This window comes from Aotus nancymaae, unplaced genomic scaffold (genome assembly GCF_030222135.1).
Source record: "Aotus nancymaae isolate 86718 unplaced genomic scaffold, 86718_ANA_hifiasm-v0.15.2.pri h1tg000067l, whole genome shotgun sequence".
Taxonomy (NCBI): domain Eukaryota; kingdom Metazoa; phylum Chordata; class Mammalia; order Primates; family Aotidae; genus Aotus; species Aotus nancymaae.
In genome coordinates this window covers 26,472,287-26,499,937 of record NW_026988482.1, presented here as the reverse complement: position 1 = coordinate 26,499,937, position 27,651 = coordinate 26,472,287, and the positions used below count along the sequence as shown (strand labels likewise).

At 45.2% G+C, this 27,651-nt stretch overlaps 2 protein-coding genes across 3 annotated transcripts; both read right to left on the bottom strand.

Annotated features, from left to right (window-relative positions):
* Positions 1 to 5,252: 5,252 nt before the first annotated feature.
* On the bottom strand, positions 5,253 to 6,776 carry IQCF3 (IQ motif containing F3). The gene is made up of 3 exons (XM_012460614.2): positions 6,709 to 6,776; positions 6,489 to 6,536; positions 5,253 to 5,706 (listed from the first exon to the last, which is right to left on the bottom strand). The coding sequence occupies exons 1-3, from the start codon at positions 6,724 to 6,726 to the stop codon at positions 5,308 to 5,310; spliced, it is 465 nt and encodes a 154-aa protein (XP_012316037.2). The 5' UTR covers positions 6,727 to 6,776; the 3' UTR covers positions 5,253 to 5,307.
* Positions 6,777 to 18,516: 11,740 nt separating this feature from the next.
* LOC105722864 (IQ domain-containing protein F5-like) lies at positions 18,517 to 20,552 on the bottom strand. 2 transcript variants are annotated; one of them, XM_012460609.2, is made up of 3 exons: positions 20,407 to 20,552; positions 20,098 to 20,199; positions 18,517 to 18,960 (listed from the first exon to the last, which is right to left on the bottom strand). In XM_012460609.2, the coding sequence occupies exons 1-3, from the start codon at positions 20,449 to 20,451 to the stop codon at positions 18,532 to 18,534; spliced, it is 576 nt and encodes a 191-aa protein (XP_012316032.1). In that variant the 5' UTR covers positions 20,452 to 20,552; the 3' UTR covers positions 18,517 to 18,531. The 2 variants fall into 2 exon arrangements, 1 of the variants encoding a protein (XP_012316032.1); XR_010338909.1 differs by lacking the exons at positions 18,517 to 18,960; positions 20,407 to 20,552 and adding an exon at positions 19,781 to 19,957 and having other exon boundaries at positions 20,098 to 20,146.
* Positions 20,553 to 27,651: the final 7,099 nt, after the last annotated feature.

Here is a 27,651-nt window from a genome sequence, read left to right as displayed (position 1 = left end):
CATGATGAGAGATGTGAAATATGATACTCTGTCCTTTATTTTGGAAGGAATGCCCTGGTATGTCTCAGACCACTTGCTTTTTTACTAATGTGGTGAAAGTCTCAATGTTCGTAGAGTTTGTCTGTCTTCTCTGGAGTGCACGTGCCTTACCAAGTCCTGCAGCGTAGTTGCCACTTCCTACTCATCTAATCTGCTTAGCACAATGTCATCAATGTAGTAGACCAGTGTGATGTTCTGTGGAATATTATATTACCATATATTACAACAGTGGGCAGAAGAGTTAACATTGCTCTGGGGCAAGATAGTAAAAGGTGTACTGTTGGCTGTTATAAATAAAAGTGAACTTTCTGATAGGGCTGGGAAGGAATGCACTTGCCAAATCAATGACTGAATAACGTATGTGCAGAGGCAATGTTAAACTGCTCTGGACAATATACAACATCTGGTACAGTAGGAATAATTGGGGCTGCTAGTTTATTGCATCTGGTCCACTGTCATCCTGCAGGATCTGCCTAGTTTTAGCTGGGGTCAGTTTGGTGAAATAAGGTGTAAATAAATGACTCCAAGGGGAAAAATATCTATAAGTCTCAACAGAAGTCTCCAACTTCCAAAGAATGTTTACTATTAAAAACACTTGAACTTAGGCCGCCAGTAATTTTTATCCAAGAAGCCATGACCATGCAGAAACAAGAAAATATTTTCCCTATAGTATCTTCCCTAAAATAAGCTCCAGTAATCCCAGACTTCTGATATTCATGCACTTGTGTAGTCCTCTCACTCCTTGAGTGTGACTGTGCTAAGTGATTTGCTCTAATGGGTAAAAGATGGCAGAAGTGATATGATAGCCCTTCCAAGGTTAGTTTGCAAAAAGTCTGTCTTCCATCTTGGGCTCCTTCTCTTTCTCAATCTGTGGGAATCAAGTTGCCATGTTGGAAGCTACCCTGTGGGGAGATGGACATGGCCAGGAACTGACATCTCCAGCCAGTAGCCGTCAAGGATCTGGAGCCTGCCTGCAGCCATGTGAATGGGCTTGGAGGTGGATCCTCTACCAGCAGAACCCTGGCTGACACCTTGATTGCAGCGTTATGATGGACTCTGAGCCAGAGATGTCCAGCTAAGCTGTGCTCAGATTTCTGACCTACAGAAACTGTGAAAGAGTGTTTATTGTTGTATTAGTCTGTTTTCACACTGCTGATAAACACATACCTGAGACTCAGCAATTTACAAAAGAAAGAGGTTTACTGGACTTACAGTTTCACATGGCTGGGAAGCCTCACAATCATGGTGGAAGGCAAGAAGGAACAAGTCACATCTTACATGGATGACAGCAGGCAAAGAGAGAGCTTGTGCAGGCAAACTCCTGTTTTTACAGCCACCAGATCTCCTGAGGCTTATTCAATATCATGAGAACAGCATGGGAAAGGCTCCCACCCATGATTCAATCACCTCCCACCGGGTTCCTCCCACGACACATGGGAATTGTGGGAGCTACAATTCAAGATGGATCTTGGTGGGGACACAGCCAAACCATATTTTAAGATGCTAAATTTTGGGGGTAACTTATGCAGTAATAGATAATACACACTACTTTGCAACCACTAAATCATGGATCTAAGCAATGTTTATCAATGACTACTGAAATAATCAGGTGAAAAGCTGATGTTTAGAGCAAGGTAACAGTACCTGAATCTCTTAATAAATCCTAATATCACAAAAAAGACAGACAAATGTTATGAGCCTACTGATGTGACACAAGAGAAATTACACAATACCCTTATGACATGGTCTTGCAGAAAGAACAAAACAATTAATCCTGAAACTGATCAATCTTCTAGATCTATTTCCAGGAAAAATGGGGAACAAAAGGACATGCTATATGACACCCAATGATATAATCAACAAAATGTACACTGAGGGAAACCCTCAATTGTTCTGCAGAACTGATAAAAAAAGTTTCTTCAGCAAATAAATTGCTAGTAAACAAAAGAGAGGGAAGGAAAATTTAGAGATTAAAAGAGACTAGGGCGAGGTGGCTCACGCCTATAATCCCAGCACTTTGGGAGGCCGAGGCGGGTGGATCACAAGGTCAGGACATCGAGACCATCCTGGCTAACACGGTGAAACCCCATCTCTACTAAAAAATACAAAAATCAGCTGGGCGTGGTGGTGCACGCCTGTAGTCCCAGCTACTCAGGAGGCTGAGGCAGGAGAATTGCTTGAACCCAGGAGGGAGAGGTTGCAGTGAGCTGAGATCACTCCACTGAACTCCAGCCTGGCACCTGGTGACAGAGCAAGACTCGGTCTCTAAATAAATAAATAAAAGAGACTAAAGAGATATATTAACCAAGTGCAACAAGGGGCCTTTGTCAAAATCCTGATTCAAACAAATCAACTGTAAAAAGAAAAAAACATTTTTAAAACAACTGGAGACGTTTGAACAATAATTGAATAATAGATGATATCAGGGAGTGTTTGTTGTGTTGGATGTGATGATAACATTATGGTAATGTGTTTTTTAATTACGTTTTTAATCTTGAAGTAACTGCAGATTCACATACAGTTGTAAGACATAATTCAGAAGGATCCAATATATCCTTTACCCAATTTTCTCCAATTGTGAGATCTTGCAAAACTATAGTACAGTATCACAGTGGCACTGATACACTCAAGATCCAGAACAATTTCATCATCGCAGAGATTCTTCCTGTTGCTCTTTTAAAAATAAAATACACACACACACACACACACACACACACACACACACACACACACTAAAAAAAATAGAGACGGAGTCTTGCCAAGGCTGGTGTTGAACTCCTGAGCTTGAGCAATCCTCCCTCCTCGACCTCCCAAAGTGTTGCAATGAGGCGTGAGCCACCGAACTGGGCCCCTGCTGCTTTTTTGGAACAACATTCATCCCTTTCTGCCCTCCCCTCTTAACTCATTGAGGTGTTCTTCACTTCTGTAATTTTTGTCATTTCAGGAATGTTATATAAATGGAATTAGGCCAGGTGTAGCGGCTCACGCCTATAATCCCAGCACTTTGGGAGGCTGAGGCGGGGGATCACCTGAGGTCAGGAGTTTGAGACCAGCCAAGTCAACATGGTGAAACTCTGTGTCTACTAAAAATACAAAAATTAGCCAGGGGAGGTGATGCATGCCTGTTGTAATCCCACCTACTGGGAGGCTGAGACAGGAGAATCGCTCGAACCCTGGAGGTGGAGGTTGCAGTGAGCCGAGATCCCGCCATTGCACAACAAAATTTTTTGTTGCTTGGGCAACAAAAGTGAAACTTAGTCTAAAAAAAAACCAGTAAGTAAGAGAAAATGGAGTTACACAGTATGTAGCCTTTAGGACTGGCTTTTTTTTGAATCAGCGTAATGCTGAGATTTATACAAGTTGTTGCATGTAACAATAGTTCATTTCTTTTGAGGAAAGACAACAACTTTTGTCTGAGAAATATGAGCCCTTTCAAATGATCAGGCTTAGAGAGGCATTAAAGTGACACAGTAATGCCGTCCTACGCTTCCCCGCTTCTGTACTATGTAGTCTTTGAAGCTGCTTGCTATTGTCACATGTAGCTACGAATTACTCTAATAATGCTGCGTTGCACACTGTATCCCACACCCTGTAACTTAACAACTAATCAATGTTATTTCTGCAAACCAGGGAGAATTCCTGACAAACAACTTTGTATCAGCTCACTCCCTATCCCCCTTTGCCTTTAAAAACCTGATTAAAGCAAAGGCCAAATGGAGCTCATATCCAAGGTTACTTGTGTGTGAGCCTTCCAGGCAGCTGTCTTAACTTTGGCTGAAGTAAACTCTTTAAATTATATTTTGTGCCTCAGCCTGTTCCTTTTAGGTCAACGCTGTCTAACCATTCACCCATTTGGGTTGGCCCACTTTTTTGGCTACTCTAAAGATATAGAAAAAACACTTACTTTATCCTATCACACATCCAACTATACTCAACACAGTACTTCACCTCTGGTCACCAAGAAGTGTGTGGGGATTTCTCCCCACAAAGAAATTCTCTGGCAGATTCTTCAGTGGACACCACCTTGGTGTCCTCTACCTCAGTTCAGTTCTGACAGTATCTACCTAGAGACAGCTTCGGATCCCATAGCTTGGGGGCTCAGTCCCACAAGACTGCCTCACACTTCAGATACTAATCACAAGCACAAGTTGTTGCCCTAGGGGACAGAAGGCAACAACCACAGGAAGGATCAGAGACCAAAGTGGTTGAGATGAATGTTGTTGCCACAGTCAGTTATGAATGATGACAAGGGCTAGGGCAATGCTACTCAGAGTGTGGTCCGTGGACCGGAAACAGCGATGAGCTGTTTGTTACCAATGAGATAAGTACAGAAATTGAGGATAAGCATGGAGAAGCTATTATAGCAAATTAAAATAGCAATATTATGTGTTCTAATAATTTAAAATAAGGCTTTCGTTCTCTGTGACTTTTCCATGTATTTTTCTCATAATTCATTTTTATTGTTTTCCATATGAACTGGTCTGTGATGAATTGGACATCTTTAAGAAGTGGTCCTTCCCTGCAGACAGCTTGGGAGACAACACTTAGGAGACACCGCCACACACAGGGAGGCCGTGAGGGCAGTGGGAGCCCTGTTTGTGTTCAGTGCCCTGGGGAAGCAGGTGCTGAGGAGGCAAGAGGGAGGCAGAGCTCAGGTGCCTTAAGATCGTGATTATCAGCTGCTTCCAAAGACTTGGAGGCTTCCTGTCCATCAGCCTCCAAGTTAGCATGAGAATCACCAACCTTGCACCCACTTGTCACTAAGGACAGCCTCCTGTGCTTTCCCTGGGCAACACTGCTCCAAGGAGAGTGCTCCAAGGGCCTGACGGCCTGACTTCTGTCAGGAGCTTGGCAATAGAAACCCAATGTGTGCAAGCCCTCGTTGGCCCCTGGCGGCTGAATGAAAGAGCACAACTGTCTTCCAAGAGAGTGCCCAGATTCCTCAGGAAGGTTAAGCCCATACCCTTCCGATTCCAAGCTCAGGAGACAGGAATGATGCCAGGGCTGTGGAGTGAGACATCTGGCTCTGCACACGAGGACAGCCTTGGGCCGCAGTTTCTGATTTGCATGTAAAGGCAGCAGTATATGGCCACTGTCAGTCCTCATAGGGACCATAGGCACGGCTGGGGCAGGGAGTGGGGAAGGAGGAGAGAAAAGAGCAGGGCACAAATCCCAGGGTCCCTGTGGTGAGGGGAATCACTGAGACTCACACGACCTGGTCAGACATTTATTGGGGCAGTGGAACCTGTTCTCCACACCCCAGGCCTTTCAGATTGACAGGATTTCAATGTGGAACTCTGGTTTCTTTGAAGGGACTGCACATTGGACCTGTAAAAAGTCATCAGTCTGGAAGGCAAGGCTCCTCTCTGGAACCTGGAATAGGCAGAGAGCGTTGCACATTTGGCAGTAATGTTGCCGGCACTGCCACATGCGGATGCAGGCCTGGAGCTTGACCGCCGCCTGCTCCTGGATGACATAGGCCCTCAGCAGGGCCTGCTGCCACTGACGGATCTGCCTCTGCACCAACGTCCTCCACCAGCACTGAATCATCCAGGCCCTGAGGGCAGCGACCAGCAGGGTCCTGCGCACAAGGACCCCATGCCACCAGGCCTGGATCTGCCCAGCCGCCTTCACCCTTTTTCTGTGATGCAGTCGTGCAAGAAGCAACTAGCCAAGCAAAGCAGAGGACTCCCAGTGAATTTGTCAACATCAAACACAGGTTGTTCTCTAAAGAATCAGCCCTCCTCCTGCTGGTTCTGTCCTCTACTTCTGTCCTGTCCATGGCTCTGGGCACATCTGCCCACTCTCAGAGTCACAGTGCCCTCATCTATGAAACTGGGATATGTTTGATCTGTGGACTTCTTGGGTTCATAGGTCTAGGGGAGACACTTTCTGGTCCAGAAGACCAGGGTGTGAGGAACTGAAGGATCTTTATGAGAATCAGTGAACCTCTGCATTTATGGCCTGTGTCCTGATCCAAACTCCAGCCCACGATGCTGCCTCCTGATGTCTTGCGTGGTGCTGCAGCCCTTTGGGGTTTCCCATCACCTCACTTCTGTGGACTTCCGCTACCATGTCTCAGACCCTCCTCATCCTCCTGGGCCTTTCCACTTCCTGTGCTGAGCCCTGCAGCCCTTTGGGGTTTCCCAACACCTCACTTCTATGGACTTCCACTACCATGACTCAGACCCTTCTCATCCTCCTGGGCCTTTCCACTTCCTGTGCTGAGCCCCACCCGCCAGGTGGCTGTGCACACGCTGCTTCTTCCCCTCTCTACCATCTGTCTCCATACCTTACTCAATTCACCCAGGAGAGGCAGGGCTTGAGGGGATAAGAGGGCAATGCTGAGCCAGCCCCTATGGGACCAGAGATGGTGCTCCATTTCTAAGAACTCTGGGGTCAAAGAGTCAATGATCTGCGATTCTCTCACCCTTCTGGGCCCCACCTACCTTCCGCTGCCTCTCTCTCTCTAGTGCATCTTCATCTGGACCACATTTCTGTAATCAGAATGTGGGTGTAGAGGAGCATGGGTGAGGACCAGCCTGGCTGCAAAGTCCCCACAGCTCCAGTTCCCCATTCTTTGTCTGGGTCCTAAGAAGTGGCCTAGTGCTTCTCTGGGCCATGGGACAACTCCCCACCCCTGAGGGAGTGTATGTGCCTGAGTCTTACACAGCATTGACTGCCCATGGTTCGAAGCAGTGGTTCAGGTGATCATCTCCCACTGGTTGCTGCTCCCTGACCTTGGCAGGGGCAGGAAGGGTGGAAAAAGAGATGGTCATGATGTCACAAGGGCAACTATGACCAGGGACCAGGGTGCCTTTTCCAGGCTCAAAGTTGATTGATAAAGAGCAAATACCTGCTCTCCTGTTGAATTCCTTGGCAACTCTGTTGAATAAAAATTATGCGAATATCCTTTCCCAGATTGTCAGCTGTTAACTTTTTTCATGGTTGTCTTTCCTTCCACAGTGATCTTTAATTTTGACGTGCTCGAATCCATTGCCCCTTTACAATTCTGCTTTTGTAGTTTTCTAAAGAAGTGCTTTTCCATCCAGGATCATAGGTTTTTCTGAGATTCTGGTCTACCTTTTACATTAAGGTGTTTTAACATTTAATGTAGATGTTTTTATGAGACATTTATAATTAGAAATGACAATGGGGATATTACCACTGACCCCACAGAAATAAAACTAACCATCAGAGACTACTACGAACGTCTCTATGCATACAAACTTGAAAACCCAGAAGAGATGGATAAATTCCTAAAAACAAACACCCTCCCAAGATTAAAGCAGGAAGAAACTGATTCCCTGAACAGACTAGTAATGAGCTCTGAAATGGAATTAGTAGTAAATAGCTTACCAACCAAATAAAGCACAGGACAAGAAGGATCCAGAGCTGAATTCTATCAGATGTACAAAGAAGAGCTTGTGGCATTCCTACGGAAGCAATTCCCAAAAAATGAGGAGGAGAGACCACTCCCCAGCTCATTCTATGAGATCAGCCTCATCCTGATACGAAAACCTGGCAACAACAAAACTTTAGATCAATATCCTTGACAAACATTGATGCAAAAATCCTCAACAAAGTACTCGCAAACAGAATCTAACAGCCCATCAAAAAGCTAATCCACCATGATCAAGTAGACTTCATCCCTGGGATGTAAGGTTGGTTCAACATATGCAAATCAATAAAATGTCATTCATCACATAAACATAACTACAAACAAAAACTACGTGATTATCTTAATAGATGCAGGAAAGGCTTTCAATAAAATTCAAGATCTCTTCATGTTAAAAACTCTCAATAAACTAGGTACTGAAGGGACGTACTTCAAAATAAGAGCCATGTATGATAAACCCACAGCCAACATCATACTGAATGGACAAAAGCTGAAAGCATTCCCCTTGAAAACCGGCACAAGACAAGGATGCCCTCTCTCACCACTCCTATTCAACATGGTACTGGAAGTCTTGGCTAGAGTAATCAGCCAAGAGAAAGAAATAAAGGGCATCCAAATTGGAAGACAGAAGGTCAAACTATCCCTGTGGGCAAATGACATGATCCTATATCTAGAAAAATCCATAGTCTTGGCCCAAAAGCTCCTTCAGCTGATAAATAACTTCAGCAATGTCTCAGGATATGAAATCAACATAAAAAATTACTAGCATTCCTATACACTAACAACACTCAAGCTGAGAGCCAAATCATTCACAATCTCATTCACAATTGCCACAAAAAGAATAAAACCTAGGAATACAGCTAACAAGGGAGGTGAAAGATCCCTACAGTGAGAATTACAAAACACTGCTCAAAGAAATCAGAGATGACACAAACAAGTGGAAAAACATCTCATGCTCATGAATAGGGAGAAATCAATATCATTAACATGGTCATTCTGCCAAAAACAATTTAAAGGTTCATTATTATTCCTATCAAGCTACCAATGACATTCTTCACAGGACTAGAAAGAACTATTTTAAAATTCATCTGGAACCAAAAAAGAGTTCCAACAGCCAAGGCAATCCTAAGCAAAAACAACGAAGCTGGAGGCACCACGTTACCCAACTTCAAGCTGTGCTGCAGGACTACAGTAACCACAACAGCATGGTAGTGGTACAGAAACAGACACACAGACCAATGGAACAGAATAGTGAGCCCAGAAATAAGGCCACACACCTAAAAGCATCTGATCTTTGAGAAAGCTGACAAAAACAAGCAATGGGGAAAGGACTCCCTATTCAATAAATGGTGCTGGGATAACTGGCTAGCCATATGCAGAAGATTGAAGCTGGACCCCTTCCTTAAACCATCTACAAAAATCAACTCAAGATGGATTAAAGACTTATATGTAAAACCAAAAACTATAAGAACTCTGGGAGACAACCCAGGCAATACCGTTCTAGACGTAGGAATGGGCAAAGATTTCACGATGATGACCCTGAAAGCAATCGCAACAAAAGCAAAAATTGACAAACGGCATCTAATTAAATTAAAGAAAGAGCTTCTGTACAGCAAGAAAAACTATCAATAGAGTAAACAGATACCTATATTATGGGATTAAATATTTGCAAACTATGCATCTGGCAAAGGTCTAATATCCAGTATGTATAAGAAGCTTAAACAAATTTACAAGAAAAAACAAACAACCCCATTGAAAAGTGGGCAAAGGACATGAACAGACACTTTGCAAAAGAAGACATACATGTGGCCAACAAGCATATGAAAAAGATCAACATCACTGATCATTAGAGAAATGCAAATCAAAGCCACAATTAGATACCATTTTATACCAGTCAGAATGGCTACTATTAAAAAAATAACAGATGCTGGTAAGGTTGTGGAGAAAAGGGAACACTTATACACTCTTGGTGGGAGTGTAAATTAGTTTAACCATTATGGAAAGCAGTGTGGTGATTCCTCAAAGAGCTAAAATGAGAACTACCATTCAACCCAACAATCCCATTACTGCCCATTACTGGTATATACCCAGAGGAAAATAAATCATTTTACCATAAAAACACATGTATACAAATATTCACCGCAGTGCTATTTACAATAGAAAAGACATGGACTCAACCTAAATGCCCAGCAATGACAGATTGGATAAAGAAAATGTGCTACATATACACCTTGGAATACTATGCAGCCATATAAAAGAATGAGCTCATGGCTTTTGTGGGAACATGGCTAGAGTTGGAAGCCATTATCCTTAGTAAACCAATGCAGGAACAGAAAACCAAGTACTGCATATTCTCACTTAGAAGTGGGAACTAAATGATGGTAACTGACGGACACAAAGGGGAACAACAGACACTGGGAACCACTTGAGGGTGGAGGGTGGGAGGAGGGAGAGGAGTAGAAAAGTAACTAGTGAGTACTAGGCTTAGTACCTGGGTGATGGAATAATTTGTACAACAAACTCCTGTGACATGAGTTTACCTATATAACAAACCTGCACATGTACCCCTGAACCTAAAATAAAAGTTAAAAACCAAAACCAAAAACCAACAACAAAAAAGAACTTCATGTACATTGTTTAAAAAGCCATATAATTATACATTAATTATAAAAATTATGAATTATAATCTAGCATTTATAAAAATTATAAACATATTATGATTATAATTATAAAAATTGTAATTAATAAAAAAGAACAGTATGCATTTCCTGCCTTATTCTCTCCCAAAAGAATCTCCCGGCACATATACACCATGGAATATTATGCAGCCATCAAAAATGATGAGTTCACGTCCTTTGTAGGGACATGGATGAACCTGGAAACCATCATTCTCAGCAAACTGACACAAGAACACAAAATCAAACATCGCATGTTCTCCCTCATAGACGGGTGTTGAACAATGAGAACACATGGACACAGGGAAGGGAGCACTACACACTGGGGTCTGTTGGGGGGAAATAGGGGAGGGACAGCGGGGGGTGGGGAGTTGGGGAGAGATAGCATGGGGAGAAATGCCACATATAGGTGAAGGGGAGGAAGGCAGCAAATCACACTGCCACGTATGCACCTATGCAACAATCTTGCACGTTTTTCACATGTACCCCAAAACCTAAATGCAATAAAAAAAAATTAAAAAGAAAAAAAAATCTCCCATTGCTGAGACAACTATTTTTAACTCTTCAGTATATTTCTCCTATGATTTACCTCTATAACATGCTATATTGAAAATTCTTTATTTTCTCTTTTAGATATTACCTCTTGACTTCTTTTCATGAAGTGAAAATTTACCTGTTCCCATCCTTCTGCTCTTCTCTCAATATGATTATAGCATCATAGGTTTTGGTTCAGTAAGTATTCAGTGCTTCCATTACTGTGATTATATATCCCGTCCATGCTTAGCAACATGGCATATTGCTATGACAGCCTTTTATGCATTTCCTGTCCACTTTTCCTGGAGCTATTGATTGCCATGGTTTGTAGTGATTTATCCCCAACTTTCCACCCAAACTCTGATAATCAGTCAACTTTGCTTTTTTCATGGAGCCCTGCACCACTCTGTAATCTGGATAGCTGCTCTTCCAGCCTGCTGCTTGGTCATTCTTCTGGGGTACCCTCTCACCAGCATCCTAGGAGTTTCCTTCCCCTCTCCCCTGTGAGGACTCTCCTACTTACTGGATCCCACGTGTAGCAGGCAGTTTTACTGGGGATGCGGAATCACTCTGGATGCTATGGGGTAAGGAATTCACTATAGGAAATAGAACTTAGGCGATTGTGTGAGCAGCTGGGAAAAAGAGGGCATTACATTCTAGATAGAAAATTATTTTTTTTCCTTTTTCTTTTCTTTCTTTCTTTCTTTTTTTTTTTTTTTTTAATTTGAGAGAGGATCTCTCTCTGTCACCCAGGCTGGAGTGCTGGAGCACAATCAGCTCACTGGAGCCTCAACCTCCCAGTTCAGTGAACTCAAGCAATTCTCCCACCTTGGCCTCTGGAGTAGCTGGGACTACAGGCATGTGCCACTGTGCCTGGCTAATTTTTTGTAGAGATGGGGTTTCACCATGTTGCCCAGGCTTGAAAATTATTTTTCCCTCAAAATGTTGAGGAATTGGTTCCACTTTCTGTTAGAGGTTTGGAACTGTGTACCCGCCCAAATCTCATGTTGAATTGTAATCCCCAGTGTTGGAGGTGGGGCATGGTGGGAGGTGATGGGATCACGGGAGCGGTTTCTCAAGGTATAACACCATCCCCTTTGGTGTTGTCATGGCAGTAGTGAGTGAGTGAGTTGTTGTGAGATCCGGTTGTTTAAAAGTGTGCAGCACCTCTCCCTCTCTCTCTCTTCCTCCTGCTCATGTAAGATGTGCTGCTTCCCCTTCACCTTCTGCAATGTTTGTAACTTTCCAAGGCCTCCTCAGAAGCAGCTATGCTTCCTGGACAGCCTGCAGAACTGTGAGCCAATTAAACCTCTTTTCTTTATAAATTACCTAGTCTCAGGTATTTATCTTTTCTTTTCTTTTTTTTTTTTTTTGAGACGGAGTTTCGCTCTCATTACCCAGGCTGGAGTGCAATGGCGCCATCTTGGCTCACCGCAATCTCCCGCTCCCGGGTTCAGGCAATTCTCCTGCCTCAGCCTCCCGAGTAGCTGGGATTACAGGCACACGCCACCATGCCCAGCTAATTTTTTGTATTAGTAGAGACGGGGTTTCACCATGTTGACCAGGATGGTCTCGATCTCTTGACCTCGTGATCCACCTGCCTCGGCCTCCCAAAGTGCTGGGATTACAGGCTTGAGCCACCGCACCCGGCCCTCCCTTTTTTTTTTTTTTTTTAAAGGTATTTCTTTACAGCAGTGCAAGAACTGACTAATACAATGTCTTTTATCACTCTGATTCCTTTGTTTGTGGGATGTGACCTATTTTTTTTTCTCTGGAAGATTTTAGGATCTTCTATTTCCCTGATGTTATGAAACTACAAAATGATATACCTAGAGATGTATTTTGGTTTTAATAATCATTCATTGTGTTGGACACTGGTTTAGCCTTTTAATTTAAAAATTCATGTCATTTACTGGGAAACTTTGTTGTATTTGTTTTTTCGATAATTCCTACCCCTCAATTGTTTTAGTTTTCTACATTTAAAAATCCTATTCATCAAATCATAGATTGATCCTCTAATTTCTAATATTTTCTACACTATATTCCACCTTTTTGTGTCAGTTTCCTCCCTGTAAGGAGATGGAATATGTCTTCCTGTGCCTTGAGTTTGACTGTATGACTTGCTTTGGCCAACGGAATAGTGTAGAATGACAGTGTGCAAGTTCTGGGCTGGGCTTTAAGAGGCTTGCCCATTCACGTTTGCCATCTTATACTTTTTAATCTACTTTCTGGTAGATTTTCTATATCTTGTAAAGAGTCATGTCCATCCCATGAATATTCTTTTCTTTATAGCACACTATACTCATTTCATTGATTTGTTATTATCTCTTACGTGTCTAAGAATGTTCATGATAGCTGTCAGAGTGTGTGTGTGTGTGTGTGTGTGTGTGTGTGTGTGTTTGAGACAGAGTCCCTCATCCAGGCTGGAGTACAGTGATGTGATCTCGGCTTACTGCTACCTCCGCCTCCCAGGCTCAAGTGATCCTCCTGCCTCAGCCTCCTGAGTAGCTGGGATTATAGGCACCTGCCACCACACCCGGGTAATTCGTTGTATTTTTAGTTGAGTGGGGGGTTTGGCCATGTTGGCCAGGCTGGTCTCGAACTCCTGACCTCAAGTGATCTGCTTACCTCAGACTCTCAAAGTGCTGGGATTACAGGCATGAGCCACCACGCCTGGCTTGTGTGTGACTTTTTTTTTTTTTTTTTTTTTTTTTTTTTTGAGACAGGGTCTCGCTCTCTCACCAGGCTGGAGTGCAGTGGGGCGATCTCGGCTCACTGCAACCTCTGTGTCCTGGGTTCAAGCAATTCTCCTATGTGTGATTTTTAATCTTTTCTCCTGTCTCTAATGTTTCTTTTAAGCCCCTCCCTCTGCTTTTGTTTTTGTCTCAGTTTTCTCAGATAGAAATCCCAGAATCTTGGGTAAGGGAGTAGGATAATGAAACCTGTCTGCAAGCCTTTGGGAAGCTGATTTGGCAGGGAGGGCTGGAGGCTTCTCTGTTTCACCTGTACGCTTTGGCATACTCCCTTGGGTTTTGGTATGGTGCCTCACCACTGCCGCCAGCTATGCCTGCACTCCCTGCATCCAGATGCTCTCTGGTTCAACTTATCTAGTAAATAAACCTCTTCTGCCAAGGTGGGGACTGAACTCTTGCCTTGTTATATGCATCAAGGAGGAGGATGGAGTGAACACAACAAAGTTGTAAAAAAATGTTTATTTCCCACTTAGATTCTTAGTAGCCAGTGCCTCAACTTCACACTAATCATTTTGTAACACATTTTAGTGTCTGTGAACACTTTTCTATTCTGTTTTCAAAACGGATTTAACCAATTGTGAAAATTAATTCTGTAATATGATGTTTTTGCATTCGTTTGTCAAGTTCTCATAAGTCATGATGAGATTTTGATTAGAATTGACCTTAATTTTATTATATTGGAATGTGAGTTTAATAGATTACCGTGGAGACAAATGACAATTTTACAACGTTAAGAAATTCTATCAATAAATACGGTACGTCTCTCCTTTGTTCAGCTCTTTTATGCTCTTCTGGGCTGTGGGAAAAGCGGCACGTGTACTATCGGGGGTGAGAGTATACGCCTTGCTTTTGTTCTTTCTTCCTTGTTGCTGGCTGGATTGTGAATGTAATTGTTGAGTTTGAAGCAACCATTTTTGAATCAACAATGACCTTGGAAATGGAGGCAATACATAGCAGAAAAACACATGAGAGGGGCCAGGATTCCTCACCCTGTGAAGTGCCATGTCAGGTCCGGATCACCTATACCGGACTTACCTGTGAAAGAGAAAAAAATCTTCCCATTTATTGAAACCACTGTTCCTTTGGTTGCCTGTCACTCACAGCCACCCTCATCCTGATACACCTATGCTCTACCCCAGTGGTTCCAGTGGGTGCTAGGTAGGGCCCAGTAATCTGGGCTGTGACCTAAATATAGGTCAGAGCTGTGACCAATGCATTTTCGATTTACACTTCTGGCCATTCTGATTCCAGTGTGAGCTGATTTATCCACAGCAGATTCCCTTTCATTATAGTTCTCTGCATTACAGTAATGTTCTGGTCTTCCGTGTGTATTAATTCAGAGACAATTCCGCATTTACTGTCAAGAACTCCCTAGGCACACCTTCTGTCAAGTTTCGGATTCAAAAACCAGTGTTTGAAAACCACTTCCTGAAACGTTGCTCACATGATATTAAACCCTTTTTGTTTATTAATCTAATGAGGTGTCCTACTCTTTAGATATATGACCTGGAAAACTGACTCGAGTGAAAATAGGGGTGTCTTGACTCACAAAATTAAGATTTCCCACAGGACAGCTAGGCAAGCTTCAGGCTTCGCAAGGCTTAGTCCCTCCCTCTCCATCCCTTGGCTGTATTTTCTTCAGTTGGCTTCATTCTCAGCACTTTTTCTGTGTGGCGCCCCCAGCAGCTCTGCTTACATAATCCCTATAGTTAACAAAACAAGTAGTTCAAAGACAGCCCCAGAGCTGAGGCTTATTGACCTGGTTTGGGTCTTTTGCTAAGCCCTGAACCAATCATATGCATTAAGTGTTCTATATTCCTCTAAGCACTTGCACATCCTGGCTGAGCCCCAGTGAGTCATACCTCCATCATCCAGGAGCAACCACATTGGTGCCTTCTCTAAGGCTTCTTCATCCCATGATTGCGGGGCTATTGTGGACGAGGGGTAATCAAGATTTAGAAAAGCAAATTGATTGTCTGAGGACCGGCCATTTACAGTTCCAGAAAATCCAGTGAGCCAAAGAGGTAAAAGGAGACATGACATTAGCAGCGAGCAGACAGGGGGAAGCAGAAACCAATGGGGAAATATACTGAGGGGCAGAAGAGACAATTAGAATAAAAGGCAACATTACAAGAGGTAGGCAGAGACAGAGACAGGCAAAACGCCACAGAGAAAGAGCAGCATGCACCCATGAAGCAGCATGCACCCATGATTCTAGGTGTGAGCTGATTTATCCACAGCAGATTCCCCTTCCTTATAGTTCTCTGCATTACAGGAATGTTCTGGTCTTGTGTGTATATTAATAGAGAGACAATAGACCCTGCCCCATCCCACTGTGCACAAGGATGCACTCACTCACACACTTGGGAACACTGCCAGAGAGAAACGATAACATAGAGAGACTGAGGCTGAGAACAATGTGCCTATTGGGTGTGAGGGATGTAGGGTGGTTGGCTGAGAGAATCATCCAGGGATGGTGGGACAGTGGTTTCTAGGCAGTAGGATTTCAACTGTGCTGAAGCCACAGATCTAAGATCTGGATAGAATTGTGAATCATGTATTCATTCATCAGATAAATGTGTATTAAAACAACAAAAAGATAATCACCACCCAAGAAAAATTATTTCAAGGGACATTAATATACATTTGTCCGAAGATGGTATTCAAATGGAGATCATGCACCTAACTCAGCATCATTAGTTATTAGGGAAATGCAAATCAAGCCCACAATGAAATATCACATCACACCAACTAGAATGGTTATAATTTTTTTTAAAAAGAGAAAATAGTGAATGTTGGCAAGGATGTACAAAAATCTGAACCCTTGTACATTGCTGGTGGGAATGTAACATGATGTAGCTGCTAGATACTCACAATGGCTTTATTCACGAGAGCGAAAGGTGCAAACATCCAAATGTCCATCGATGATGAATGGATAAACAAAGTGTGGCATATCCGTACAATGGACTATTACTCAGGATAAGACGCAACAATGTATGCTACAACATGGGTGAACCTTGGAAATGTTATGTTCAGTGAAAGAAGCCTGACACAGAATATTGTATAATTCTACTTACATGAAAAATCTAGAATAGGTAAATTCATGGAGACAGAGGCAGACTGGGGGTTGCCAGGGGCTGGGGATAATGGAAAATGGTAGTTTCATGAATATGGGTTATTATTTCATTTTCATGCTGCTGATAAACAAATGCCTGAAACTGGGCAATTTATAAAAGAAAGAGGTTTGTTGGACTTACAGTTTCACATGCCTGAGGAGGCCTCACAATTATGGCAGAAGGAGAAGCAAGTCACATCTCATGTGTATGGTAGCAGGCAAAGAGAGAGCTTGTGCAGAGAAACTCCCATTTTTAAAACCATCAGATCTTGTGAGACCCATTTACAATCATGAGAACAGCACGGGAAAGACCCAACCCCATGATTCAATCATCCCCCACCAGGTCCCTCCCACAACATGCGGGAATTATGGGAGCTGCAAGGTGAGATTTGGGTGGGGACACACAGCCAAACCATATGAATGGAATTTTTTTTTATTGTGATAAAAATGTGTGAGAACTTTATAGAGACGGTGGTTGCTTCATTGTGAATGTGCTAAATGCCACCAAATTGTTAATTTTAGCTTAGTGGTTAATCTTATGTGGTTGATCTGAAAATGGTTAGTCTCATGTTACATGAAGAACACTTCAAACTTACAGACCACACACACACTCTTCCTGTTTTTGTTTTTTTAAAATGAATCAGGTGTGGCCAAAAGTGGAGACAAGAAGAAACTCAAGGAAACAAAGTTTATTACACTCCCACATCCTGGTTCTTACGGTGGGAGGTATGCTATGCAGGTGACAAGGGAGGTTCCAGGTTTTGGTCACAGGTGGCAGAGGAAGGAGCAAGGGGAGAGCTGAGCTTATGATCTTAATTGAGTTTCTGAGGGAAAGGCAAGCCAGGGCAGGGTAAAGCATTTACAGTTGGCTGGTTTGGATAATGTGGCGAGTTCTAAGCTGTAGAGGTGGTCCCTAGTGTCCTGGTACCTGCCCGGGAATAACTAAGGGAGGGGAATGTTGCCTCCTGGGGTGTAAGAGCCAGATGCGGGAAGTCTGCTCTGAACTGGGTGATTTGGATATCTGAATATGTGCAGATTGAGTACCTCTAATCTAAAAATTCAAAACCCCAAACGCTCTTAAGTTGGAAGTTTTTTGTTGCCAAAATGAAGCTTAAAGACAATGCTTGTTGGAGAATTCCGGATTTTGATTTTCAGATGAGGGATGCTGAATATGTAAGTAAAAAGCAAATATTCCAACATCTGATATCTGAAGCTATTCTGCTAAGCATTTCAGATAAGGGATACTGAACCTGTACATATGTGTAGATACGTAGAGAGAACCACTATGTGCCAAGTCCCATTACGGGTCCTGGGAACACAACATTGACCCCAGAGTCCTGCCCTCCTGGAGGCCACCTTCTAGAGGGGAAAAGAAAATAGAAAATCGGGTAAGACAAGCTCAAGTAGGGATGAGGACTTTGAAAACAGGAAGGCAGACTGAGGAGGTGGGGAGGGCGCCTTTGCACAGAGACAAACCTGCATGGAGTGGGAGTTTCATCTAGAAGCCCACGGCCCTAGGAGAGCAGGCAGCAGAGCAAAATTCCCAGATGGGAAGACACTTGGGATAGTTGCTAAATAGCAGAGCAGCCAGGGAGGACATAGAGAGGGTGAGATAACCAGAGAAAGACCATGCAGGGTTATGTAGACCCAGGGAGGGCTTCTGAACTTGCTCTAAGGAAAGACACTGGAGGATTAAGAGCAAAGGATGGCCTCCATACTGCACGGGCACAGGGTCACCATTACACACACCATAGCATGAACCAGTCTTCCTCGAGCTGGCCTTCCTGGTGGCCCTGCAACCCCAACCCCCTCACCTATGGCTGACATTGCTAATCTGTCACAAGCCCTGCTCCTCCAGCATGGGGCTGTCACATTCTTCTCCTCACAGGACCCCAGACAAGCTGGCTGACCTATGAGATGACAGCTATCTGTCCTCATTTCCCTGACCCTTTGCTAAGACAAAAATCAGAGCTTGTTTAATAGAGAACAAGGGACACATAGTTGGAGCAGACCCAGTCAGTTCTTTATTGGGAAGGGGATGCAGTCTGTAATTCGGCAAATCTGTGATCCCTGGAAGATATCAAGCTTAAGGCTCAGCTGACTTGCTGTGAGCTCGTAGCTGCCCTGGATAAAGCCACGGGGATTACAACTTCGCCAGCGCCAATAGACCTGGATGATGCGGACAGCGTTGAGCAAACGACAGTAACGCCGGCGGACACGCCACATGCGGACCCAGGACTGCAGCCTGACTGCTGCCCATTGCTGCCGTGCGCAGAGCTCCAGCGCGGCCCGCCGCCTCTTCGCCAGCAGCCTGGCCAGCACCTGCCGCCACCAGCACTGGATGATCAAAGCTCTGAGGGCCGCATGCAGTAATGTTCGTCGCACAAGCGTGCCCCGCCACCAGGCCTGGATCTTTTTTGCTGCCAGTACTTTGTCAACGGGTGGCTTTATTTGGAGAAGGAGGAGAGGTTACAAGAAAAGAAAGAACAGACAGGACATTTTCCTCAGAAACATCAGCCCCAGGAGGTGAGAGGAAGTAGCCCAGTACTCTACAACGGCCCTTTCCTCTAACGTTCAGGTGTACTGGGCGGGACAACACCTAACCCAGGAGACCAGGTAGGTGTCCCATCTCTGCTACCCACAGGTCAATGGACATGGTCACCTCACCTTCACCTCTGAGCCTCAGTGTCCCCGTCTGCAAAATGGGCATACACCTGCCCTAGCTACCTCGCCCAGTTTTTTGTCAACCTTCTTGGCCAGTCTAGAGCAAGGACACTGTGATGTAGGGTCAGAGGGTTAACACATTTGACCTGGACCTTCCAGCTACTGAGATCCATGACCCACCCCTTCAGACCTCTCCCACCTGCCAGAGAGGTGGCGCCCTTGGCTGGCCCTGCCCTCTTATTTCTGACTCCAGGTCAAATCCACAACCTGCTGTTCCCTGCTGTTTCCTGCTGTCACATCATAGTAGTCAAAATCTCCCTCCTCCACACAGTTTGGAGTCTTTTTCACCTACTTCTTACTTTGACTTATTTTAACACATTTTTTTCTTGTTAAAACTCTTTTAAACTTCATCTTACCTATACATAAGTGGACTCACGTGCACACTCCCCCCCATCCCACCCAATTCGAGACTTGGGTTTCCCTTTATGTGGCCATACATTCCCCAAACATAGCCGTCACCATGCCACGCTCCAATGTTGAATGTCCGCTTTCCACTTCTCAGAGTTTCTCTTTGCTACATCCAAGTCTCCATGCCTCAGTCACCCACCCTTCCCAGACTCGTAAGGAAATGGGAGAAGAAGATAGCCCAGGATGAATCCATCTCTATTGCAGCTCTGAATACGACGACTATGTCCTTGTCGGCCTGGGAAATTCCTGGCTTACGGGGGTTGTTCCTCAGTAAGGATTAATAGCAACGTCTTTCACTCACAAATGTTTCCTAGTTTGGACAAGAAATTTCATGATTAACCAATTCTATGAGCCACAGAGGGGACAACCACCACCACTACCGCGTGACACGGGTCAGAGATGTTGCAGGTGCGGCCTCTCTTCCAACCTTGAGGGCCTGCTCTGACTTACCTTTGGTTTTGGAGGAGGAGGCTTTTTCTCCAGCTCCATGTGTTTGAACAATGTGGTCTCATCAATATCTTCGATTACGATTTGGCAAAAACGGCCATCTTTCTGTAATCAGATTTTAAAGAGGAGAGGTGTAGGTAGGTAGTTATCTGTAGAACTCAGGGCACACGCCCTCACTGTGGCCGAATCCCCTGCGCCTGCCTGTCTGCCGGATATCCAGTTTTCAGCCAAGTTCACCACATCCTTAACCTCTTGTCTTTCCCAGAGACCCTAGACACAGGGCTTGCATCCTGATTAACTGTGGGAATTCACCTCCCCCTTCCTGCATCTATTACTTACACAGCATCGAATGCCCATGACTTGCGGGTAGTTGGTTCAACCCCTTCAGGTCTGCAATCCCCTTAAGTGCCCATGATTAGAGGCTAGATGTCTCCATCATACCCAGATCTATACTTCTCTAGCCACCACAGTGGCAGGAGGTGTGAAGGAGGAGAGAGCGTGATGTCATAAGGGCACCTATGACTCTGGCATCAGAATGGCTTCCAACAGCTGAGTCTTTTCCAGTGAATGTGGAACTCTTGTCCATTCCTTTTTGCAGACGTGGCCACAATCAGCCTACAAAAGCAAGCCCCTGGACATACTGGCTCATTAGCACAAAGAGGTACCTAGTTAGTGATTCAGTGTAGTTGATAAAAACAAAAATTGAAACAATCTAAACCTCCATCAAATACAAAATTCAGTGACAGGGATTTCAGTTCAATGAACAGCTGTATAAGGATGAGGAATTAGCAGCAAAATTCTCAACCAGGTGCTTCAGAAAAGGAGATTTAGGAATGGCTGAGAAGCACATGAAAAGATGCCCAACATCGTCAGTCATGAGGGAAATAAAAATGAGAACCCAAATGAGATACATCTAGACACCCTGAGAGAATGGCTAACGTAAGAAATCTGACAGTACTAAATCCTGGCAGAGACACAGAACAGGTAGGTCTCCTACATACTGTTGACAAAAGGTGTGAAACAGCAGAACCGCTTTGGAAAGTGGTTTGGCACTTCCTAATGAAGTTCAAAGTGTACCCGCCCTTATAACTCAGTAGTTTCAGTCCTAAAATTTGCAAACGAGAAATGAAAACACATTTCACAAATGCATGTGCATGGATATTCATAGCAGTTTTATTCAGATAGGTCAGAACTGGAAACAACCCAAGTGTCCATCAACAGGTGACTAGACAAAAGTTTCATGATCTGTTAGTATAATGGAGAAGTAATAACAAAAACGAATACATTTATACATGGAATAACATGGATGACTCTCAGAAACTTGATGCTAAATGAAAGAAGCTAGACTACCTACGGGTCCTTCCATTTATATAAAATTCTAAAACAGGCAAAACTGACAGGTAAAATAGAAAATAAATCAGACAAATCCCTATCCTATATCTAAGATAGGGGGTTTGTCTGCAAACAGCACAGGGAAGCAAAGAGAAATGTGCTATATCTTGTTTTGGGTGTGGTTGCCAAGGAATATGGAATTCGGAAAATTCATCAAACCAAGCACTTAATGAAACCACAAAGACAAACTTCGTTCCCTTGGTACTGATATGGAGTACAAGTGAAACACATTGAGTTGATGGACAAATACTTACAAGCATGTTATAAAAGCACTATGAAAACAAGCGAATTAGGAAGACCTATGCAAACAGAATATATCAACGATTATCTTTGGTGAGGCCAGTAGAACTGTGGGGACAGGGCACACTCCCTCACTGTGGCTGAATCCCCTGTGTCTGTCCTGTCTGCAGGGCACCCAGTTATCAGCCTCCTGAGAGAGCAGGACACACACAGAGAAGGATACCCTTGAGGCCCCAGCTAGGGTACAAATGTCTTCGACTGCTCTCCTGTTACAGTCAGAGGATAAGTCAGGACAGCCACTGCAGAAGCAGGCACCATCTCTGCCTGATCCCGACCACTGAAAAGCCACCTGATGCCTCAGGTCAATGCTCAGCAGAAGGTCCTCTGACCATGGGTTGAGACGTCAGCATCAGGCCCTGGTCCCCCTCAGAGTTTCTGCCCAGGGGTCACTGAGGAGTACATTTGGAATGTTTAGGGTGAGTACTTGGGAGGCTGCAGTGGGCTCTGGAGGAAATGTAGGGAAGAGGAGGAGGCCAGTTAAGGCTGGGGGTGGATATCAGGGTGAAGACAGCAGGACGACGGGCATGGGAAAGACAAGTGCTAGGTGGAGGACAGGGTAAGTGGTGAGACGAACTTGTGGGACAGGGAAGGTGCAGAAATCGCGTTTTGATGAAGCGATTCGACGATACACACAGGCCGAATTTGCATCTCTGAGTATCTTTCTTTGGATCATGGCCCTGTGATTTTTTTTTTTTTTTTTTTTTTTTACTGTATTGTTTCGTTTCAATTTCAAGCAGAAACTTAAAAGGTATTTTGATCAGTTTTTCAGCAAAAGGACCAATCCAGCTCCTTAGCACATCATCACTAGAAGCGGGAGTCCCTCCACGCTATATCCTTACCCACGGCTTTATTTTCAACTTCCCATCTCCTTCTGTTCACAAAATACATGTGTTTCTCTTTTGATCCAGCAAGAAAGTCTCTGTGTCTTGATAGATCCCACTACAAAGTCATGTTATTTTTATTTCTACTATCTTTTGACTTATTGCTGTATTGCTTCATAATTTCCAGCTGTCAAATTTTTTTTTTTTCCATTTTCACTTTTGTTGTCTTTTGTTGAATTGGTAGGGAATTGTTTGGACTTTTATTCTTTTTTTTTTTTGAGACGGAGTCTCACTCACTCTGTCTCCAGGCTGGTGTGCAGTGGCGCGATCTTGGCTCACTGCAACCTCCACCTCCCTGGTTCAAGCGATTCTCTTGCCTCAGCCTCCTGAGTTGCTGGGATTACAGGCGCACACTGCCATGCCCAGCTAGTTTTTGTATTTTTAGTAGAGATGGGGTTTTACCATGTTGGCCAGAATGGTCTTGAGCTCTTAACCTCATGATCCACCCACCTCGGCCTCCCAAAGTCCTAGGATTACAGGCATGAGCCACCACACCCGGCTATTCTTTTTTCACTGTAGAGGTTGCAGCAGACTGCACTTGCCTGCCCAGGATCCATTTTCCTCATTTTCCTAACTAATGGAACCAGGAATATTTGGGGTAGCAATATCTGAGCCTGATCGCACCTCCAGGTATTTGTCATGCAGGATTCCAGGCACAACCACCTTACAAAGGGAGACCTGCAAGAGCAGGCACGGCTTCCATCAGTGACGGCAGAAAGTTGTTCTCTCGCTGCTTTGGGAGGAGCGGGAGGGGACTACCCCTAAAGCTTCTGAAGAAAAGAGCCCCTAAAGGAGTGAGGCACAGGCCAAAGGCAATGGATCCTGAGCAGAATCTTTGCAACCTGCCCTTGCCGATGGTGTTGGCACCAGACTAAACCCTGGACCTGAAAATAATACTATGGCTACTCTGCAGATCCCCACTCTCACACCTTCCAACACACAGAAGGGGCTTTGGGCTGAGGATAGCATCACCCAGCTGCAAGCATGAAGACCCCTGCACACCTCCCCACTGGCTGTCACACCGCTCGTGCAGGGCCCACCATGGAAAGAGCCTGCGGAGGGTTGCAGACCTCAGGCTTCTGGGATGGAGGTTCACAAAGACATCTGAGGGACACAGGCTGAGAGTGAGGGACCCTGGCCATGGATGATAAAGCAGAGACAGTGAGAGACCATGTGAGAGATGGTTGCACCATAGGTGCCCAGAGACAAAAGGACACTCAGCAAAGCAGTGGCCCAGCAGCACCCACCCAAAGCAGGCCAGCAGAGGGTGAGGCAGCCTAGGGGGAGGACAGAGAGGGGACGTGGGGGTGGAGGAGGAGCACAGCTGCTTCTGAGGCCATGGTAGGATTTAGAGGCTGTCTGCCCAATGACCTCCAGGGGCAGAGGGACAGCCCTTCCCCCTGCCTACCCCTCATCCTCTGTTTACCTGCCCCCAAGCCACCCCCACCACCATCCTTCCACACCCCTTGAGTCTCTCTCCTCTCCCTGATCTCATGCCTGGTTCTCCCAGGAAGTGACCGGCAGAGGGGAGGGAAGCCTTGTTGTGAAGCCCCAGGGTGGGGAGGCGGCAGACACAGCTGCTGCCCTCGGCTCCTGCTCTGGCTTCCCCAGGGGCTGGCCCTGGCTGGCTGCTCCCTGACTGCCTCGCCCACCATAAGGCACAGCGTCTGTCCTGCTGTTGCCCAGCTGAAGTGCCCAGTCTTCCTGGCTCCCTGCCAAGCACAGGCCTGTGGAATCCTGGCCTTCCCAGCTGGCCCTGGCTGCAGCCAGACTCTCTGATGTCCTGCTCTGAATGAAGATGCCTGGACATGGGCCGTGAAAAATAAAGCCCAGTTTCTACACTCCCTGGGGAAAGGGGTTGAAACAGCCCTCCTGCCTTTGGTGGCACCCCAGTCAGCCTGAGCACTAGGGTCTTTTTTAGAAACAAGTTTCAACAGATCTGCCAGCAGGAGCAGCAGCTGAGGGTCAACCTGGACCAGGCCTTCTATACAACAGCTCTCCCACAAGTGGCCATCAGCCTGGCGAGTCTTGGGTTAGCTAGGTTTTCCTACTGCCAGGCCTATGTCATGGCATTCTCTATTTCAATTTCCATCTGGCTTGCTGTGACTTTGCAGACTGGGCAGGTGTGATAGGAAGTAAGGAAGGGCCTGGTAATATTGTCTGGGACTCTGAATCCAACTACAAAAGATGGGTCTTGTGGTGTGCTGACAAATGGGCCTCTAAAAGATATGCACACGAAACCCCTGGAATCTGTGACTGTTATCTATGACAAAAGATGTGATTAATTTAAGGGTCTTGTGAGGAAGGGTTTATCCTGGATTATCTGTGTGGGACCTAAATACAGTCACAGGTGCCCCGAAAAGAGAATGGCAGAGGAAGTTTTAAGAGAGACACATGTTAGACAAAGCAATGTGAAGAGGAAGGCAGAGACTGGAGGGATGTGACCTTAAGCTAAGGAATGCGGGGAACTACCAGAAGCTGAAAGTGACAAGGAAGGAAATCTCCCTAGAGCTTCTGAGAAGAGTCTGGCCCTCTTGACACTTGGATTTTAGCCTCTAGCCTCCAGAACTGTAAGAGAACATATTTCTCTAGTTTTAAGTCACCAGGTATGTGGTAATTGTTACAGCAGCCACATAAACAAATAAACTGCTTATCTTATTTATTAATTTTTTTTTTGAGACAGACTTTCACTCTTGTCACTCAAGCCGGAGTGCAGTGGCATGATCTCTTCTTACTGCAACTTCTGCCTCCCGGGTTCAAGTGATTCTTCAGCCTCAGCCTCCCAAGTAGCTGGGATTACAGGTGCCTGCCACCACACCCGGCTAATTTTTGTATTTTTAGTAGCGATGGAGTTTTGTCATGTTGGCCAGGCTGGTCTTGAACTCCTGACCTCAGGTGATCCATGCACATTGGCCTCCCAAACTGCTGGGATTAAGGCATGAGCCACTGCACCCGCCCTAGACCTCTTAACTTTTAAGTAAACCAGTAAGTTCCCTTTTTTGGCTTCCAAGTATATTTTCTGTCATTTGCAACCAAAAGAGTCTTAATTTAGACAATAGCTTAAGAGAAGGAAGACAGGCAAAAGGAAAGGATGGAGTGTAATACAGGGATCGGTGGATGAGAGAACAACGCTTTAAGGGTAGAGGAAAGGAGGATGGTGAGTGTCTGCCAGTGTGATGACGCGGGCACTGCTGTGGGAAGGGGAAGAATGTCTGCCAGTGTGATGACGCGGGCACTGCTGTGGGAAGGGGAAGAGTGTCTGCCAGTGTGATGACGCGGGCACTGCTGTGGGAAGGGGAAGAGTGTCTGCCAGTGTGATGATGTGGGCACTGATGTGGGAAGGGAGAGTGTCTGCCAGTGTGATGATGCGGGCACTGCTGTGGGAAGGGGAAGAGTGTCTGCCAGTGTGATGACGTGGGCACTGATGTGGGAAGGGGAAGAGTGTTTGCCAGTGTGATGACATGGGCACTGATGTGGGAAGGGGAAGAGTGTCTGCCAGTGTGATGACGCGGGCACTGCTGTGGGAAGGGGAAGAGTGTCTGCCAGTGTGATGACGCGGGCACTGCTGTGGGAAGGGGAAGAGTGTCTGCCAGTGTGATGACGCGGGCACTGCTGTGGGAAGGGGAAGACTGATGGAGGTAGCACAGCAATGGAAATTTTATCCAGGCCACAGTGGTGACAATAATAATTGACAGAGCTGCTATGGTCGGAATGTTTGTGTCCTTTCAAAATTCATATGTTGAAACCTAGTCTCTAATGTAATAGTATTAAGAGGTGGGGCTTTGGGAGGCTCCATCCTCACGAATGGGATGAGAATCCTTATACAAGCACCTGGAGGGAGCTATTTTGCCCTTCTATCACGTGAGAACACACATCTACCCCTTGTGAGGACAGAGCCACAAGGTGCCATCCATAAAACAGAGCAAGCCTTCACCTTCATCTGCTGACACATTGATCTTGGACTTCCCAGTGTCTGAACTGTGAGAAATAAATTTCTACATCCCATGCCTGGATCTCCCAGAAGTGGCCAGGGACACGTGCTGAGAGTGAGGGACTGTATGCTCTGCTATAAAATTACCCAGTCTAGGGTATTTTTATAGCACAGCATGAATGGCCTAAGACAAGAGCCATTATAATAATAAATTAGGAAGCAGGAACATGGTGATATTCTCAACTGTGTGTGTGAGTGTGTGCATGCATGCGGTGTGGGGGAGCCAGAGAGGGGCAGAGACAGAGACAGAGAGAGATTAAGCTCATCGGAGACATGACCTAGGAATTGTCAACCTAAGGTTGCTTGAAAACCTAAACGATGAGGCATTAGCTTTCTGAGAGAGAAGAGGAACACAAATGATGATAAGTCAAATGCCAGTAACTTACAGAGCAAGAATCGAACCTACTCATTTATGCTAAGACATAGAGAGCCTGGCTGTATACTAAGAGGAGACAAGGTAACACAGAGTTGGAGGCAGAGGGTTAGAAAAGGTGGAATTTGCCTAAGCAGGGAAGGAGAAAGTAAAAGAAGAAGTAAGTGGCTCCTTCTCAAATCCATGAAGCTGCCAAATGTGCAGACAAACCCTTTCTCAGTGCACGGAATGGCAAGTGTGCAGCTGTGGGGGATGTTCAGTCGTGAGGGGGCATGTCCAGCCATGGATGGGTGATTATGTTCAGTCAGGAAGGGGATGTCTAGCCATGACTGTGGATGTCCAGACATGGGAGGATGTACAGCCGTAAGTGGAGATGTCTAGCCATTGGTAGCATGTCCAGCCATGGAGGAATGCCCACACATTGGCAGAATGTCCATCCATGAGGAGGCACTCCCAGCCATGGTGAGGACGTCCAGCTATGGGTGGATGTGCAGTAATGGGAGGAGGTCGAGCCATTGGGGCAATACTCAGCCATGATTAGGATGTCTGTCCCCGAGTAAAAAGTCTGTCAAGAGCTCAGCTGAGCTAAAGAGAGCTGAACTGAGAGGCATCAGAAGAGG